The sequence below is a fragment of the Macrosteles quadrilineatus genome, unplaced genomic scaffold (assembly GCF_028750875.1).
Source record: "Macrosteles quadrilineatus isolate MER2022 unplaced genomic scaffold, UCM_ALF_1.0 Scaffold_5__1_contigs__length_97177068, whole genome shotgun sequence".
NCBI lineage: Eukaryota > Metazoa > Arthropoda > Insecta > Hemiptera > Cicadellidae > Macrosteles > Macrosteles quadrilineatus.
The window spans coordinates 73,336,521-73,355,551 of NW_026542598.1; the positions used below are offsets into that span (position 1 = coordinate 73,336,521).

Genomic DNA, 19,031 nt, shown 5'->3' on the forward strand with positions numbered 1-19,031 from the left:
TTTATGTCAAACCCAAACAGAACATTACAAAAGCCTCTTTATGGAAAAAAGATACAGCTGGTTCACATAGAATATGTATGATGATCTATATGATCTATATACTGTAGTAATGTTCTTCTTGTGACCTCAAGTCAATATAGATACTTTTTCCCCCAATAAAAGTATATAGTGTCAAAGGAGCTTTGGTTATTTGGATTATGAGTAAAATTTAAGTACATCTGCAAAAGCACATTAATCAATATAAATCATGACGTTAAATATTACCTAATTTTCAATTCACCTGTAGAAACACCAAGTTATAGTTTTAGGTATCAATAAAAAAATCGCAAAATCGCCAAAAATGCCTTGCCTCTACAGAGTTTGCCCATTTGTTGTACCAAGTTGCATAAAATGTAATGTGTAGCAGTTAGTTTGTTGATCAGAGTCCTGTGGACAGCGACAGGTTGCGACGCTTCGGTGACTCATCTGCCGTCTGAGCCAAGTTTTGTAAAAGGCTAGTAGCGCAGTAGCCTCCCTTCGGGAGACCGGCGTTTGGGACAAAACATGTTAATTTCGTCCCCCGTTTCGGACGGTGTTTTCCAACAGATTTTGTTGAAACTTTGTAACAATGTAGTTGAATAGTTATACTACGACCCTTATACCTCGAAAAATTGAAAATTAAACAAAAAAATAGTTTTATTAAACTTTAAAAGTAACTGAATTTACGTTATTTTAAGATTTTTTGTACTTGTACTATTGATTTTTTTGGATATATCGTGTATGAGGGACCTAGAACCAACATTAATCTGTAAGGAAAAAACGTTTTAGCAATATATCTTTACGAACTCCATCAGGAGCGAGGGACGCCCGAGGCATATTTTCAATGTTTTTCGCAGGGGTGAAGAAGACTCTTAAGTAAAATCTATATAATAGGCAAGCATGTTTCTTTAACCTTTTTCCCTTTAAAACCTTTTTCTCAGCTCGTGTGCATTGCAGAGAAAATCTACGCATACTGTTAGAAAGATATTTTCCTGTAGGTGTGCAGAATCACTTTATATATTAAAATAAACTCAAAAATAAGCACAAAATGAATTTAAAATTTAAAAAAATGTACATGGGCCTTATGGGTTGCCATGCTGGTGACGAAATAACAACGAAATATAAACAGAAAATTAAAACAAATAGAAGAAATTCCAATTGTTAAGTATTTATTAGTTTTCTTTATTTCATTCATATTTAAATTATTCCAAATAAGTCAATCAAAATTCATTAACCAATGTTTAGGTTTACAATTTATTATTATTAGTTTAAATTACAATTCATTTCAATATTACTAATTATCATATGTTATTATACGGTATTATATCACATTGAATCTAAAAGAATATTTCACTATTAAAATTGGCAACACTGTAAATGCAAGCAGTTTAACTACTCAAAATTAAATGTACAACAATTAAATCTTTAAAAAACATGTGACTGTGATGAAGATAAAAAAATGAAGACAGAATGAACTGAGAAGACATGTATGAAAAAAATGTGTAAATTAAATTCAAGAAAATCACTACAACATTATTGTATTTAACTTAAAGAAGAATTGACAAAAACAGTAAGTGATTCATAATGTAAATTAAACAAAATACAGTCCACTTGTTCAAAAACTATAACTATTTTTCTTATATCTATTTTAGTCACTAAATTAATTCATTTTTCAAACAACAAATTATCAAAATTTCATGACACCAATCACATGTTTTATTTACAGCATTGGAGGAAAATAGATAAGTTTGCACAGTACATACTTTTGGTCGAGTTATCAACCACGAGGCGAGCTCTAGTAGTAAGTAAAATAATTTTAAATGTATAACATAAACCTAGCCTCAAGCTAAACCCAGCGGTAACAGTAAACTTGCCGGGTAATGCATTATGTATGAGGCTTCTGGACTTGAGGTCCATGATATATCGTGCTTCTCTACCACCTAACAGTGATCCACGTGGTATGTTCATTACAAATGACTAAATATACTCTTATCTCAATCAGTAGGTCCTATTAACTATGGTTACAAAGTAAAACGTTTTTAAGGCCAAATCGTGAATGTGGATAAAGTGTATCAATCAAAATATAAGCTGATTAACGGTAAATAAATGTTAGTATTCGAAACACAATCATATTAAAGAAAGCTGTTGGTCTGTAGATGACCATCAAAAGAGAAATGAGGTACATTCCCTTGGGACCCTGCCCCAGAGGCGTTTAAAGTTCCCTCCCCAGATTTGTTTACATTATGACCATCTATATATAAATAGGCAAGCATGTTTCTTTAAAACTTGTTTCTCAGCTCGTATGGATTGTAGGAAAAATCTACGCATATAATAAATAAATAAATAAAAATGTCTTTATTAAGTGTTTCTCTGGTACGCCAGCTTTTCAGAACAACTTTTCACCATTAGAAACAATTTTCCTGTAGATGTGCAAAATCCCTTCATTCATTATAATAGACTAAAATAAAAGCACAAAAAATTAATTTAAAATATAAAAAATAACATGGGCTTTACGGATTGACTGGTGACGGAATAACAACAAAATATACACAGAAAATCAAAACAAATGGAAGAAATTCCAATCACATGTTTTTTTACAGCTTGGGGTGAACATGTAGAATTATGTACATTACTATTTTCATTACACTGTCTCAAAAACAGCTGTCTTGCGGATCGTTTTGAGTCCCTAAAGATGAGTTTTGCGGACTAGTCCGTAAAATGTTACGGACTCGAGTCATATGGTTATGTCAAAGCTTATCACAAAAACAAATCAGCTGTTCTGATAATTTAAAATGCTTCATAACCTAATAAATTCAGTGTTATATTATTTTGGAGTAGTGACAGTGAAAATGGACCAAATAAGTAATATTGCTTTGGAAGCCAAACAAATTAGTGAAAATGTACTTCCAAACCAGTACAAGTCTATGTATATGACGATGAATACACGAAGCTTACCTTATGGTTGGTAAAGTAAAGGTTACTTTTTAATCAAACGGATTTAGCTACGCCTATATTTTGCATTTTCTGCTATAATATATGTCAATGTAATGACAAATATTGTTCGTAACTCGTAATAAAATGCTTTTTTTGTGACTTAATCGAATTTCCTTAATCGAGTTAAACACGATATCGTCCCAAAAAGCCTAATTTAGGGACTAGTAACGAAAACTACTGTTTTGGTCAATTTTTTGACCACAGGACGACTTCTACTTTAAATAAATTGAATAAACTCGTAATAAAATGTTTTTCCATAACCTTTAAAGTTTTTAAAATATACCCCTTCTAAGAATCACTTTTGGGGTGGATTTTTGAAGAAATAAGACGAGTTTCACTTTGGGCTCAGATGTTAAAACCCAAAGCTTGTTGGTAGAGTGGATTATCTGTTTTAGCTCTACATTGTCTTCCCTCCCATGCAGTATTTCTTGATATTACATGATCTGTTATTAGCTTTTTAGTTAACTTTTTTTGTAAACTATAGAAAATAGCTTGAGCATGAAATATACTGATCTACATCCAAAACCAAATTAAGAACAAGACATAGTATTTTCTTTAAAGGCATACTCTACTTTACAGCTAACCAAACAAGAAATACCCATACAGCTTAAAAACCCTACTAATCGAAGATTTGACGTGATTGGTTTCTACAAAAAATTAAGCATTAAAAGTAAAAAAGAAAGGATTATTTTATTTTATTAATTTATTGCAATTCAATATTAATGAAGCTACGCATGACACTCAGTTTGGAAGGACGACGATTGAAAGATAAGAAACCAGATTTAAAGAACTTATGTAAAGGGTTCCAGAACAGTTATATGGAACAGTTGTATGGAACAGTTGTTCCATAAATAACGGATCATTTTAAAACAAATGTCAATCAGCTGCCGTTACGTGTAGAATTTAAATTGTTGTATCAACAACAAATGCTAATGCTATTTGATTAGTGATGGATTGTTGGAAAGTACAACACCGTGCCTTTTGCATTGAAGAATATTTAAAAACTAACGAGTCTGTGATTGTAACTCGGCGATTATTTCGAAATAATTTCTACGTTCGTCGTCATCCTGCAGTTCTCTCTAGGAATACTATCTATAGACGGGTGTTTAATTTGAGAATTAAGGGATCTGTTGTTAAGAACAAACAACAATGAAAATTTTATGAGTAACAACAGCTGATAAACATTTGTTTAAAATGATCCGTTATTTATGGACCACTCTTTATTAGCAAAAAACGTATTAGCTCTAAACAGGGTTCATGGGACTATTTTGTTACTAGGACAAGAGACTACACTTATTGTGTAATTTTAAAAGATTCTCAGCGTTTTACATATACATAAGAGTTTTGTAGATTCTCAATATGAGATCTTAACCTAGGTTTTGTCTCCATTTTCCATTATCAATGTAAAGTAATAAGAGTTAATATCAAAACTAAGCACGAAAAGTAAATAAAAATACGTCTACAACATGCTTGAAACATATATTTACACTTAATTGCATTTGTAACTCACAAGACGATTTCAACGCTCCAATTATCATTAGACCCGATAGACATCATAGACATCATAACAAGAACATCGATGGCGTTCCTAATTAATTAAAATTATGTTTTAAGAGTGTTATTAGATGATTTTTCTTCTATTCGTTAATTTAAAAACTGCATTGACTATTGGATGCTGAAGTTTTATCAGCTACTGTATCAATAGTAATAGATCAAAGATAACACATTCAGTACTAATCAAGCAATTATTCAAAATAAAGTTATGTTTTTAGACTCATACCTCAGCATCCAGGACCATTATAAGGATAAACACAACACTTCAATAGTATAAATTCTATAGCGAAAATCCATAAGCTTCATAATCTTAAGTCTGATGTTTTTTGTGGGTAGAAAGCCCCGAAACAACGTACTGTGTAATTCAACAATACATTACATACATTTTATGAACAGAAGTTTAATGTTAAAACCCTAAATTCGATCCAATTTATTGGAATACAAATTTAAATATTTTATTTTGCTTACGCTTTTTGACATGATTTTTATTATCAATATATGCCTGTAGCCCAAGGCTTTAATATCTTGGGCGCTTGCATCGTATAACATCGCTTCTTAGACTGGAAGGCCAATATAATGATGTACATAGTTGTTAAAAATAAAACTGAGCGTTTTTAGGCTGTACTATTTTAGCTCATCGTAAAAATGTACAAACAAGAATCAACATTTCTCTTAACCAATGATACGGTATTTATAATTTACTAGCTGTTGTACCCGTGCTTTGCAACGGTAAGAGGACACAAAATAGAAACATTTTAATGATCTGTTGCATATAATAGTTACACATCCGCCAATGCTTTTAGAAACAAAATTCAACTTTTAGACTATAGCCTTAATAGAAACGTTATGTCTTTTAAATGTGGTAAGTAGTGGATACTACCATTTTGGTTTTGATTAATTTTAAATGACCAAATTAGAAGATTAAAGTTTAAAGTTGTATATAAAATACTTACAAAGTTGTCTAAGTATTTTGTTATGAAAGAAAAATATAGCTATAGGATAAATCGGTCTGCAAATACTTCGTTTATTGGTAAATAATCTTCAATGATGGAACTGAAGTATTATATCTATATGGTGTAGTTTTTAATTAAATAACCCAAATAAGTTTTCCTTTCACTGCACTTAATGCGTTTTGCATTAAACACAATATCTCCACTTTGTTTATCTATAATGATCGTTGATGGTTACGTTTCCCACAATATTAACCACAACATTAACCATAAAATGTCCCGATAACCGGAAACGGTTCGCAATCGTACGCTATGAATAACTGATCGTTGATTTGTGACTTTTGTGAACAGCTATAGATATTCAAAAAGTATTACTCTAAAATGTTTGATAAAAAACACAGATATATCGTATTTATAAACACAAGAATAAATACAATTTCTAAATGTTGTTGGTCTCTTAACGAATAAAATATTGAACTTGAAGTAACAAATAAAAATTAATAAAAAAAGTCCGTTTATCAAAATTACAACATTAATATGGGATTGGGTTGTCCACGTCTATCAATAGTTAAAGCTTTAATTAATTTAATTATGTCTTTGCTGTTGCAGGTCTGCTTATTTGCAGGGTACAAAATTTAAAAAAAATAACTTCTTTAGGGGAATTATAATGACTGTCCCTCTTGTTCCGCTATATATCTTTAGGTCGAAAGTTTCATACATTGAATGCTGAAGCCACATAAACCATAAAACCTCGGAAGCCAAAATGTGGCCCTAAAGTAAATATGGGACGATAATCAGTAAATCGACGCCATTGGGTTCGTTTTATGGTGTGTTGAACTTGAATAAACTCAGGGAAATTGTCGATAACCACGAATGGTATTGGAATATTCCAACGAGGTGAAAACACATTCATAGAAACATGTTCTGATTGGAAGCAAAGTACCAATATTGTAATTAGACTAATTGAATACTATAGTCTAAATATATTCTCCAATATAATATATCAAGCGCGGTTGTACTTGATAGTTTTAATGTTATCCAGCAATTTTGATGAATTCCTTTTTTTACGAAATTCTATAAGAAACTGAAATATAATTGACTCAAATCTTCTCTAGTTTGTCCAGTATTTGATTTTTTTCCTTAAATAAGCTTTTAGTGTTAATCAACTACATAAAACATGGAATAGTATTTTAATTTTAGTCTCTGAGTAAACCTTGTACCTAACACTAACTTAGTTTTACTAATTACATGCTATAAATTACATCGTGTTTCAACGTTAACTATTAGTTTCCATCAACAGACTGAATATAAATAGCTATAATAATTTAAAACATAAATTATTGGTTTAGTTGAAAAGAGCCATATGTTAAGATTAATGGCAGAATCCAATTACTCAAAACGTTTAAACAAATTCTCTCACTGTAAACGATTCCGCTTGGCTTATTTTCGAGTGTTAATGAATAAACGTTTAATATTTTACGGAGTCTTTCTAGTTTGTAGCATTTTGTAACTTTTTAGTGGGTTTGTCTTATAGAGAACTAGCTGTACCCGCGGGCTTTGTCCCGTTTAACTTCATAAGTGAGCTCGTTCAAATGGCTCAATCACGTCCTGGTTGAAGTTCGTTCGCTACGCTCACTCACCTTTAGGTTAGCTCGTTCGCTACGCTAACTCGCCTCCAGGTTGAAGTTCGTTCGCTACTCTCACTCACTTTTAGGTTGCCTTCAGGTTAGCTCGTTCGCTACGCTAACTCGCCTCCAGGTTGAAGTTCGTTCGCTACGCTCACTCACCTTTTGGTTACAAATTAGCTGCTGCCATAAATAAAAAATACCCCCGCCGCAGCAAACCTGCAGACTAAGCGAATTTCCATTTGACTGATTTGATTTGTTACACTGAAATGTCTACTTACAAATATAACATTTATTCCCGATTTAAATAGAATTAGTTTAACAAGTACTTAGGTTTGCTGCATCAGGGAGGGTAAAAATGTTTTTTTTTGTAAAATGTTAATAGTTAGTAAGAAATAAAAACATTTTCCAAATTTGATCAAAATATGTTCATAAACAAGCAAACTACAACAGTTTACTTATTCTCCATAAGAATAACATGGGAATTTTCAATTTACAATTTTTTTGAATTTTCTCCGTAACTATTTGGCGCATAATAACGCTTCAAAATACTAAATTATTTGTTTTTTTAAGCTCTACAAAATGGTTTGGAAAGAAATTGCTAAATTTTATGTTTTTTGGGTCAAAAATGGGAAAAACCTATTTTTACCCCATAAAACCCCCCGTAAACCCCCGTTCCCATGGTCCGATCATGCTGGATCGCGAACTCGTTCGAATAAACGTAGGTTTACACGTTTATACCAAATTTCATCAAAATCGGATCATTTTTGCTCGAGTTATCGTGCTAACGGACACATATATATATATATATATAAATATATATATAAATATATATATATATGAATTTGAACGGATGGTGTTTTTGGCCTCTAGGGACCTCAAAACGAAAAAAAAAATCGGTCCCGCGTCCAGGTCTTACCATGAGTACTACGGTAATAGCTTATTCCCTATATGGGAAATTCGCTAAAAGTAATAGTCCTGCACCCTGTTGGCAATCCTTGTAACTTTAATGCTATTGAACATCATAGAACAGAACCAACTTGTTTAATTGAAACAGCTGTTAAGATTCATTAATTCCATTTAAATATGAGTACTCATTAAGGTTAACATGGGAAACTCCAGAGCCACTGGGGCGGAGCCCTTTTGACGGATCTGCACCAAACTTCACACAAACCATCCTTGAATAATGATTAATAATCCCTGAAAGTTTCATTACAATCTGTCAAGCGGTTTCGGAGTCCATAAAGGACAAACAAACAAACAAACAAACAAACAAACATACATACATACATTGGATTTTATATATATAGATAAAAATCACTGTGGGTATCATGGTAAGACCTAAACCCAGACTGATTTGTTTTTTAATTTTGATGTCCCCAGAGGCCAAAAACCCCACCCGTTTAATTCATAAATATCATTGTTTCCTGTAGTAGCAAACATAAGCTCTCGTTAAACCTGATGTTATTAAAATAATGAAGAAAACTAACATTTGTAGAGAAATATTTTAGTGCAAATCCAAAGAGGAAATTTGGTTAGTCTGCAGGTTTGCTGTGGCAGGGTTATTATGCTTATATGCAGACTTAGTTCAAAAATATCTCTTCGATGATGTATTAATTTATATACTTTATCGTTGTTTAGTAAATAATCTCGGTAAAACAAACCTTTTATTTGTAAACAGTACTTATTGAGATTGCGTAACCTACCAGTACGTTCGCGTTAATAGCACATTCAATCGTAATTACATTAGGTAATGCAATTATTTGTTGATTGATAAGTTTCCTAACTATTGACTATTACATTTCAAACACGTTATATAATGTATGGTCATGACTACCTAACCAGACATTGTAATTTTCATCATTAAATTGAATAAACATTTCCACGCTCCATCTGTGAAATGATTGATAATATTTTTTCTTTCTACAAATCTTTTAATGGTATATTTCGTACCTAGGGCCGAAAATGAGATTTTGCCGGCTCGAGATAGTTTTTAAGTTCGAGACGAAGTCAATAACTTAAATCGATCAAGAGCTGCAAAACCATTTCGGTCAGTGGTACGAACGCTATTTTTCACCACACTATACCCTATTACCACTATTCAACACTATAATAATGCACACTGATTCTCAACACAACTACAACTTTAAGGTTATGTGAAGAAATAATTTGAGGAATCAGCAAAAATAAAAATAAATAGTCGCTAGGCAACGGTGACAATAACACAGTTCTATTGCAATGCTATGGATTTTGATTGTGTATTTAAAATGCATTAATGTTTTAAGTAAGTAAGCGGACAGCTGATTTTGCGACCCCGGGATGTAAAAACCTGCTCGGTCCCCTAATTACGATGACAGCTGGCATGGCCAGCAAAACGTAACTTTCAGCCACCAATTAACGTATTATATGTAATACAGCCAAAAGCATCATAGTGTGGTGAAAAATATATATCGGCACCTTCAGTTGTTGTATTTAATGTTTTATAGTGTAATTTTAAAAGTACGAAGGAAGTAATAAATGAAGTCACCAGCGATGTGAAATCAGCGGTAAAGTTTTACAAAGTCGAACATATTGATTTTTAATTTATAACGCCCTACGTTATAGGTATAACATGGCCTAAACATACTACCTTATAGATTTTATATCCTCACATACCATATAAAGTGAAAGGAGTGCTATTATACAGTATTGATTGAACAATAATTCGTTATTTTTGTTTACTGGATAAATTACAGCTCTGCTAAATAGAATGGCATATTTCAAAATATTTAATTCTGACACTGTCTTCTCTAGTATTACAACCGAAGAAATTAAGTGCTTCGTAAAGTTTATGCTTAAAGATGAGAAACAATTTTTGTGACCTCGACGCAGTCAAACAATTATTCTCACAAAATGCAGTTGTGTAGCTCTGATTCCTCCTTTGAAACTGCCACTTTGTAGAAAGTAAATAATACTGGAAAGGAAACATGCTGTAGTCAAGCTTTAGTTTTTAATGGGAAGCAAGTTACAATGTTTTCATTCAATAGCTATTGCAAAACCCACAACTCTCAACGCGAGCACTTGCTGTTTACGTATGAAGTGGTTCTGAACAATGCAACTCTTGCTTCAACTTTGATATTACTCTCGTATGTCAACAAGAGTCACTCAGAAGTTGTAACACTGAACTTTACATCTTAACAAACATGTATATGCATTTGACTCAATCCAGATCGTATGTCGGTGATACTGTACACCTTTTAATGTTGATTACAACAATTTTTCTTATAACAGTTTTCCTTTTTACACACCAAATTTGAAAGCATGATAACGAGAAATGGGTTTGTAACCTATGGATTATTTTAACCACTTACCATCTTTTTTGTATATTTATCGTCTTGTGAGTAACAGTATAAGCGTAAATATATGTTTTAAGTGTTATAAGACGTTTCTTTTATTTACCTTCCGTAAATTTAATAACACGTACAATGCTCATCAAGAAGTTATTTAAAAATTATATTTAAGTAAAAAGTATTTTTCTGTAGGATGTCACGTTTAGGTTTGAGTTCTTAATCAATCAATTAATCATTTGGTAGCCTATTTAATATAATATCCCAAGACTAAAATTGTGCCAGGCCAGTTACTAAAATTACGGTACATGACCTTGAACACAACTATACAGATGACAGCTAATAACTGATTTGAACAATATTACATACTGTGTTCACGATATTACTCAGTGTTCTGAGAGGCGGGGCTTATGAAATACTGCTCTCTGATTGGCTCTGCTACCGGGCCACGTGTGCTAGTCACGTAAGTAGGACGGGCCACAGCTGCTAGTCATGGATTGAATCATTAGCAAATGACGCACACATTCAGTTGGTGGTGCAATTACACGGGAATGGCGAATTTTTAACTTTATAAACTAGTTATTTTGCCTGGTATTAGTTGGAGTGAATTTCAATCAATTTCATCATCTCCAACATGAAGCTAGTGCATCATGTTCTTGTGGTGTACGTGTTGGTAAGTACCCATATTACCGATATTTTGTGTATTTTACCAATATTCATGCACTAGTTCATATAAAATGCCTTAATGAGGATAGGATAAGATAATTTCTAGTTAGTTAGGAAATTTCTATTGCAAAGAGAAAAAAAATATGTCCATTGCATTCTTCTTTCAAGTAGGACTAACAGGAAAACATAAGAGACTGAGTATGCCACCCCCTTTAATAATTTATTGAGGAGACCTCACGTGAAATAATAAATCTCACCGACAGAACATTTTCCAACGATTTAGAAAGCATAAGTCAACATAACTAGTTGACTTTCAAAAACCTAAAACAAAACCCAACTCATAAGTCAAGTTATATATTTTTTCCGATTACCTCACAATTAATATCGTAAACAAAACTCACTAAAAATAATTAGATGGAGTAGGCAAGAAAGTCACCAAGTATACAAACATATAAATAAAAACACATTCTATAAAGAAGACTACACTAGAACTACAATTTTCAAAGTAATCTATGGCATTGAAACTGACAAAACTGTCAACCAACACCATATCATCTAAAAACAGCAACACCCCTAAGCAATAATAATTTGTTTGACCAGTTTGGAAACCGCTACCCTCATCAGTTTGAGTTTCGAGTGGATAGGCATATATCCATTTTGGATCAACAGTGTATAGATTTGCAGTCACTGGGGATTAAGTCTTATTATAGATTAATCATAAATGGGTCCATTCTTGTACCCTTAGGCTACTCTTCTTGGTTTATGTCAATGTCCCATGACCTTAATTCCGAATTGATTATGTTTGCTCACGATACTTCTGCTATCTTCATCCGTACAGATAAATCAATGTTTCCACAGCTCATAAAAGAATAATTCCGAAAGCTGGAAAGTTGGTTTCTGGCTAATAGACTTTTACTAAATCAATCAAAGTCTCTTTTAAAGAACTAAAAAAATATTAATAACAATTTTTCGCAAAAAAACAGCACTCTATCGAACTGGTATATAAGATTTGGTCTAATTATCAGGATAGTACTGCGGATAGTCGAAGTACTCACTCGTGTGGACGTTAATCGACACCAGAGAGTATCGCATCCACAGTGCATGCCTATAAATATCCACAATTCGTGACCTCCTAGTAGCTGGATTACAGGACGACGCCACCCGTCCCAGTCATATTTTAGACAAGTACCTGGGATGATATAAAAGTAGTCATTTAAGTATGAAACTTTTGTATGCAGACTGATATAACTGTATGTTTAAAGATACGCTTACTTATAAGTAGGTTTCCTTTTAAGAAAATATCAATATTGTAAGTCAATTGTTAGGTAAAACGAATCTAAGGGTACTGTAGTGCTTAGGAAAAAAATCATTGATTTTTATCAATGTCATATACAAGAGATACGCCTAATCCAAATGCTTCGATTAGGGTGAGACCTCTTTACATGCAGATTACATATTTTACATTGCAAAAAAAGAAAATCTATAATATTGTTGTTATTTACTACACGATTTTTTCTTAATGCCCGGCTGGTTCAGTAGTTTTTGCGTCTACCGCGTACAAACACAAAGACAGACAGACAGACATACACCACCTCTACTTTATAATATTATAGATGTCATCAAGAGAGTCATCAAGATCCCTTTTCTTTTGTTTGCTGACGATATAAAACTGTTTGTGAAAGTTGCGTCCCTCCATGTAAGTTCTTGCGAGAGGATGTCTCTCAGCTCAGGTTTGTCCAATGACATGATGGTGAATACCACCAAGACTAAATTTATAATTTTTAGCAGAAAACAACATCATAAGCATCGTATTATTCAATTATGTTGTATTATTGCTTGTTTTTTTTTCTTGGTCAAGTAGCGTTGTTTTATATTTTACTGTTACGTTTGCAAATAATGTTTTATGTTTTGGTTTCACTAAATATCTTCGCGTATCATCCATCCCCATGCGGGAAGAATGAGCGTAAACCTAGTTTAAATGGTTTTGAATAGCTCGTAAATTGGAACTAGTAGAAGCTGATAAAAAATAATCGTGTAATAGAAGGCTCGTATGTTAAATTGTCTACTCGTGTCGTTAACACTATTTACGCGAGTTGCGTACACTACTTTACCTTCGACAGTGTTTTAATTACTAAAAATACTACTCTTATAAGAGAGGTTATGTTGTCGTTTATAAACTCTCATTGCCACTGACAGTGATGCAACGAAACGTTTTACCATAGATAAAACATACTAGTCTATGGTTTTACCAAACACTAATTGCACCACTCGATAATTAAATTGGCCTGAACAGCTGATTAGTTGAAGTTCGAATGATTTAAATTTTTGCTTTTCTCTCTCAATCCTTGAATCTTATTGGTCGTTTATCCGTGTTGTTAAGTAAAACCATAGACTAACCAACACCAAGGGGTTATGTTTTATCTATGGGAAAACTATGCTGTTATGTAAGTAAACAATGTTGTTGTGTGAAACTTTTCAATTCTAAGAGCTGAACTGAAACGGCTACTTAAAAAAAACTGTCGTAGAAAGCATTAATGAAACAAAAATTGTGTACGACTTTTCGTGTTTTTCAAGACAACATTTTTATTTAAACCACGCCACAGAACAGAAGAAGTATGTTCTGTCCGAACACGACTTTCATGTTTTGTAACTACTGTACTGTATTGTAGATAGACGTTAGTGTTAGTGATGTAACAAGATAATATAAGAAGACCCTCTAAAGATGCCACACATTGCTGGCAAAGAGGACATAGGGTGATTATATCAAGAACACTCGAACACTAAAAAAAAAAATATAATTTAAGCTCTTGAATCTCGAAAACCTAAATCAAGAATCTTTGACATTCATAGTGAAACAATATTATTCGTTTCAGGCATTGCTACAACGGGAGACTGTTGCAATAGATGGAGAAGAAGCCGCACATCCAGAGGTATATAGAACAATACTCTAATGTTCAAGTTAAAGAATGTATTTCATCAACTTTGCACTTATATAATATATTAGCCATGTTGTAATAAAAAGCATGGTACTGACTAGTGACTATAGTAGGACTTTATCTGAGTGTATCGAATCTTCGTCTTCGGTAGATGACTGAGACGCTGAAGGCTGAACTTACGGAAATACTGAATGAGGTTTAAAATGTGTTACAGAAATCTATAGTTAACGTGATTGCATTTTATTTTGTTTCAATTGTGAAGTTGTAGGTAACACTCATCATGGATTTCTTTGCTGAAAACGAATCCGAATCTAATATTTTCACTAGTTCGATCCCATGACGTGGCCGTCTCTAGGAGACAGATGTTCAACAATCTACTTCTCCTGTGGCAACCTTCCACACAGGTCTAGTTTAACCCATTGTTATTATGGTTACTAACGGTTTTGTGAAATAAAGGATGTTTTTTTTTTAACGTAACCCATTCCTAATTACAAGTAAGAAATAGGGTGACTATTTACTGCCAAAAGTAACTCATATGTTTGCAGTCATGCTTCCTCTACTTCATTACTGATTACCTGATATAGCGTTGATACATTGTTATCTATATAGTTTAGTGTTATTGGAAATGTATCATGAATAATATTCAACTAATTTTTTTCTAAACTTAAACCATTTTTAAGAATGATAATGCACGTAAATGGGAAACGTATGTATTGTATTATTGATCTCTACAGTTTATACAACTTTCAGTAACTAAAAGCTAAGCTAGTAAACTAAGCTAAAATCTCACTTAAAACCCTAATTGCAAACATTTCTTGGGTTTAAACGGATATTTTACTTTTCACGTATGCTTCTACAATACATAGTCTTGTAAACACACCATGTTGAGTAAAATTCACAATCAAAATTCCCAATAAAACTAAACCGTGTGGGCACTGGGCAACTGAGCATACTGAAACGCATGTCAGCTGATAGACAATTAATAAATAATGAAAGCAAGGCTACCAATTGGGGGCACTCCATTAAGGAAAAAAAATCTTTTTGTAATAAATAAATGTATTTTCATGTTTAAGAATTTAGTATAGTTAAAGAACATTTATGATGATATACGAAGAAAGTCCTCTTAATTGATAGTTTTATTTCCTCATCATTATTGAAGCTATGGGTATAAACCTGTTCTTTCAAGTAACTCCATTATAATAAGTCACATACAAATCTGAGGATCAGGGTGGCCAAAATAAAAAAAAAAAAAAATCACTTCAATTTCTAATCGAACGGCCATGAAGGTTGTTATTTAGTAGTATTGCTTGGCATGATTTGTGATAAGAGGTGGAGGACCATCTTGTTGGAAGACTGCTTGATCCAATTTCTAGAACCTTAAAATGAGGCAAGACATGTTCGTTTAAAACTTGTGCATATCTATTCTCGGTCATTGTAATGTCTGTATCATATGCAACGTAGTAAAAATTAAGATAAAATCTCAAGAAAGTGATTTTTATAGGAAACAAATCAGTACATTTTCAAAATGCCCCCATTTTGTTTCTACAAGGATTAGGGAGCTCCAATTTGGTCAGATTGTTTATATAATTTACTTAATAAATTGTGTAAAATTTCAAAATGTTCAGTCAATAAATGGGCAAGTAATATAAAAATCAAACTTTAAAACCTCTTCGTGGGACACCCTGTATATTACAAAGTTTAAAGCACCATAAAAAGCCACCAATCATTGAATATGTGGTTCATAATCTAAAAACCCACACAACTACTACCATTGACTATATATACCCATAGTCAATGCTACTACATTATCATGATAGATTGTAATTTTCACTAGAAATAAAGTAATAACATAACATATTTTTTTTTATTTTTTACAGTGGGAAACGATTGACATACCCGACGTAAGTTGTTAAAAACCTGGAATTTAAAAAAGTTAGTTTGAAAATGTGTAGCCGTTATGAAAACACACGAGTATTTAATTGTCTTATTTTAAACTTGAATAAAGACTAAAGACTTTACCGAATTACAGACTTCAAGCTGTTTGAGACCGTAAGTGAGGAATTTGACTTGTATATGATTAGATATAAATCTTCCTACAGCAAAATGAAAATAACTATACATGTATATACACTATATTGAGGGTTAACCCACGGCCCCCTTTAAAGGCCCTTTAAAGGTGGCCGTGGTTAATCATTAATTTTGAGTTTTTATAAGTACCGTAATAAAAAACCAATAAAATTATCATATATTAATTTTTATATTTTTCAGACAATAAAGAATGACAGACAACCTGGACTTGGCACTTGGCGAGTGAGTCTGATCATTGAATATTCACTATACATAGTTGCACCCTACGTACTTTAATATGTACATAACTTATCGTAATTTAAATGTACTAATTAGACCTACTTTATACCATTATATTTTAAAACTACGTATTCTTCGCATTTTTAAAATGTCGTCAGACAAAATGAATACCACAGTAATATTTAGGTGGGATATACGTCTGTAGTTTTTAATTTTAACGTTCCATAACCAGATTCATCCAAAACTAGTGCACATTGTTTTTTGCCAAGATAAAGTTTTGCTATTTTGTTTGGTTTATATCATAAAAAATATATTGGTATTTTATTATAAACATCTCCATAAACCTAAATTGAATTAACAGCGTTCTAAGATTGCCGAACACCTGCAAAAAGAAAACCATTCCATAAAAAGTTCCAATGGAGGATTATACATTTTACATAAATGCAATAAAGGCCCTGTGATGACATCCTAGAAAGCTATGAAATTTATAAAGCTTTGAAAAAATCGATCGCATTGATTCATTGAACAATAGAAATGGTGACAAACAGCTGTGGAAATGTGATCAAAATATTTAGATATTAGTAATAGAAATTGAATACTATTACCTTATAAAAAAATATTTTAGCACATATAATGGTTTTTCAGGCTTATGCTAAGGGAAACGCTTTTTGGAAGGTGAGTGGAATTATTTATCTTCTTCTTCTATATAATTAATACGCGGACACGAAGTTTGTCGGTTGAACTTATCCGCCATTTCGGTAATTCTGAGCAATTACTTGGTCAACCCCAATTTTTTTCATATTTTACTACGGTCATCAGGAGGTTCTCAGAAAGCAAGAAACATATAATTCAAGCCCCGCAAGGTTAAGTTAGGTTAAGTTAAGTTAGGTTATTAATTAACCTAACCTAACCTTACCTAACCTAACGTAACGGTACTGTTACAATTGGCCTTAGAGATGTATTTGAGACTAAAAAAAACATAATAAGTTAGGTTAGGTTAGGTTAAGTTAGGTTATTAATTACCTCATTAATCGCCGGGTTCAACGTCCTCATCCGAGTCAGCGGCAACTGGATCAACATTCTGTTGCGCCGATTCCCCGTTGTAAACTTCACCGATAGCCCTAAGTAACGTGTTTTCACACCCGTCACATAGAAAAGGATTGTCGGAGGAACCACTAGCCATAGCCATAACGGTACTGTCACAACTGGCCTTCCGCGCGTCTCCCGCAAGCCACTGTTATCGCTTGGACTTTGAACCTTCTTATCGCTCGGCAACCTGTACGATGGCCTTGCGGGCCTTGAATTATATGTTTCTTGCTTTCTGAGAACCTACTGATGACCGTAGTAAAATATGAAAAAAATTGGGGTTGACCAAGTAATTGCTCAGCCATTTCTTAACCGATGTTATCCATTGAAGTCTCATTGGAATGAGCGTGTCGCGTAGATTTGCAAACTGGCCTTACATTTTCGAAAAAGTCCCTTGGGCTCTGTCCCAGTGGCTTTAAAGTTCCCTTGTTATCCTTATGAAGAACATAATGGTTTACATTTTGATCAGCTGTATAATTTAATTGCTGTTATTTATTTTTCAATTCAAAGAAACTTTTCTTGATAATAAATATTTACTATTTTAATTTTCATTTGTATATTTTACCTATTTTACCAAATGAGAAAAATTAATTTGACAGGGTACTGTAATTCTTGACAATCAATGAAAGTTCCGATTTGTTAACTATGGAAACATAGGCAAGTAATAGCACGCCACCAAGTAGAAGAAATATACATAAAAAATACTATCGTTATCAACCTATAATGAATAACATCTACAATATGAAGATTCCCACAAAAAATGAACAAGGACGTTAGCCGAAGTGCTACTATTTTGTAGGAAACACGGACTTAACTTTATTATGATTGGCAAAGGAAACCCCTCTAAGGCCGAATTAAACCGGTACGGCAAGGATATTAAATATATGTTTTCATAAAAGTCAAGTGATTATAAAATAATAGGAAAGTAAATAAAAGAAACGTCTTATAACACTTAAAACATATATTTACGCTTATACTGTTACTCACAAGACGGTAAATATACAAAAAAGGTGGTAAGTGGTGATCGATTTCGATTGGACACTCCAATCATCATCAGACCCAATAGGCGAATGACAAGAATCTGAATGGCGTCCCTACTTATACCCTATTGGCTACCGGAAGCACCGGCCAATACATTTTTATAAGTACAACTGGAATCAAAATGTATTTGTTCATTAATCAACTTATTTCTATCTTTACATTTGTCCTTATAAATGTATACAATTCTTCCCAAGCATTAATTACATATCCTTTCTTACAATTCTTTAAAATATCTAGACTATCCTCCATTTTTCCTAGTGAATGCCCATTTTGGACCCACAGGACTCAGAACACCATGAGTAAAATACTGCATCCAAAAATAGAAGATTGTAACAAATTCGACACTTCCACTTCAGGCATTTATAAAATCAATTGTAACGATTGTGATAGCTTCTACATTGGACAGACTGTGAACTTCGTTAACCGCTTCAAAAACCACATATATGCATGGGGAACAACAAACCGGAAAGATCAAATGTCGCACAACACCTGTTACAAAATGGGCATTCACTAGGAAAAATGGAGGAT

The 19,031-nt window shown here is 32.8% G+C and overlaps 1 protein-coding gene across 2 annotated transcripts in view; it reads left to right on the forward strand.

The window, feature by feature from the left end:
* The first annotated feature begins 10,989 nt into the window (after window positions 1–10,989).
* Window positions 10,990–19,031, forward strand: part of LOC128995379 (uncharacterized) — a 29,789-nt gene continuing 21,747 nt past the window's right edge. The window contains exons 1-5 of one of the 2 annotated variants that reach the window (XM_054420389.1): window positions 10,990–11,140; window positions 14,007–14,063; window positions 15,947–15,970; window positions 16,338–16,379; window positions 17,022–17,051. In XM_054420389.1, coding sequence (XP_054276364.1) covers window positions 11,102–11,140; window positions 14,007–14,063; window positions 15,947–15,970; window positions 16,338–16,379; window positions 17,022–17,051 — 192 coding nt within the window. In that variant the 5' untranslated portion in view covers window positions 10,990–11,101. The remainder of the gene's footprint in view (window positions 11,141–14,006; window positions 14,064–15,946; window positions 15,971–16,337; window positions 16,380–17,021; window positions 17,052–19,031) is intronic. The other variant, XM_054420390.1, reaches the window with a different exon arrangement.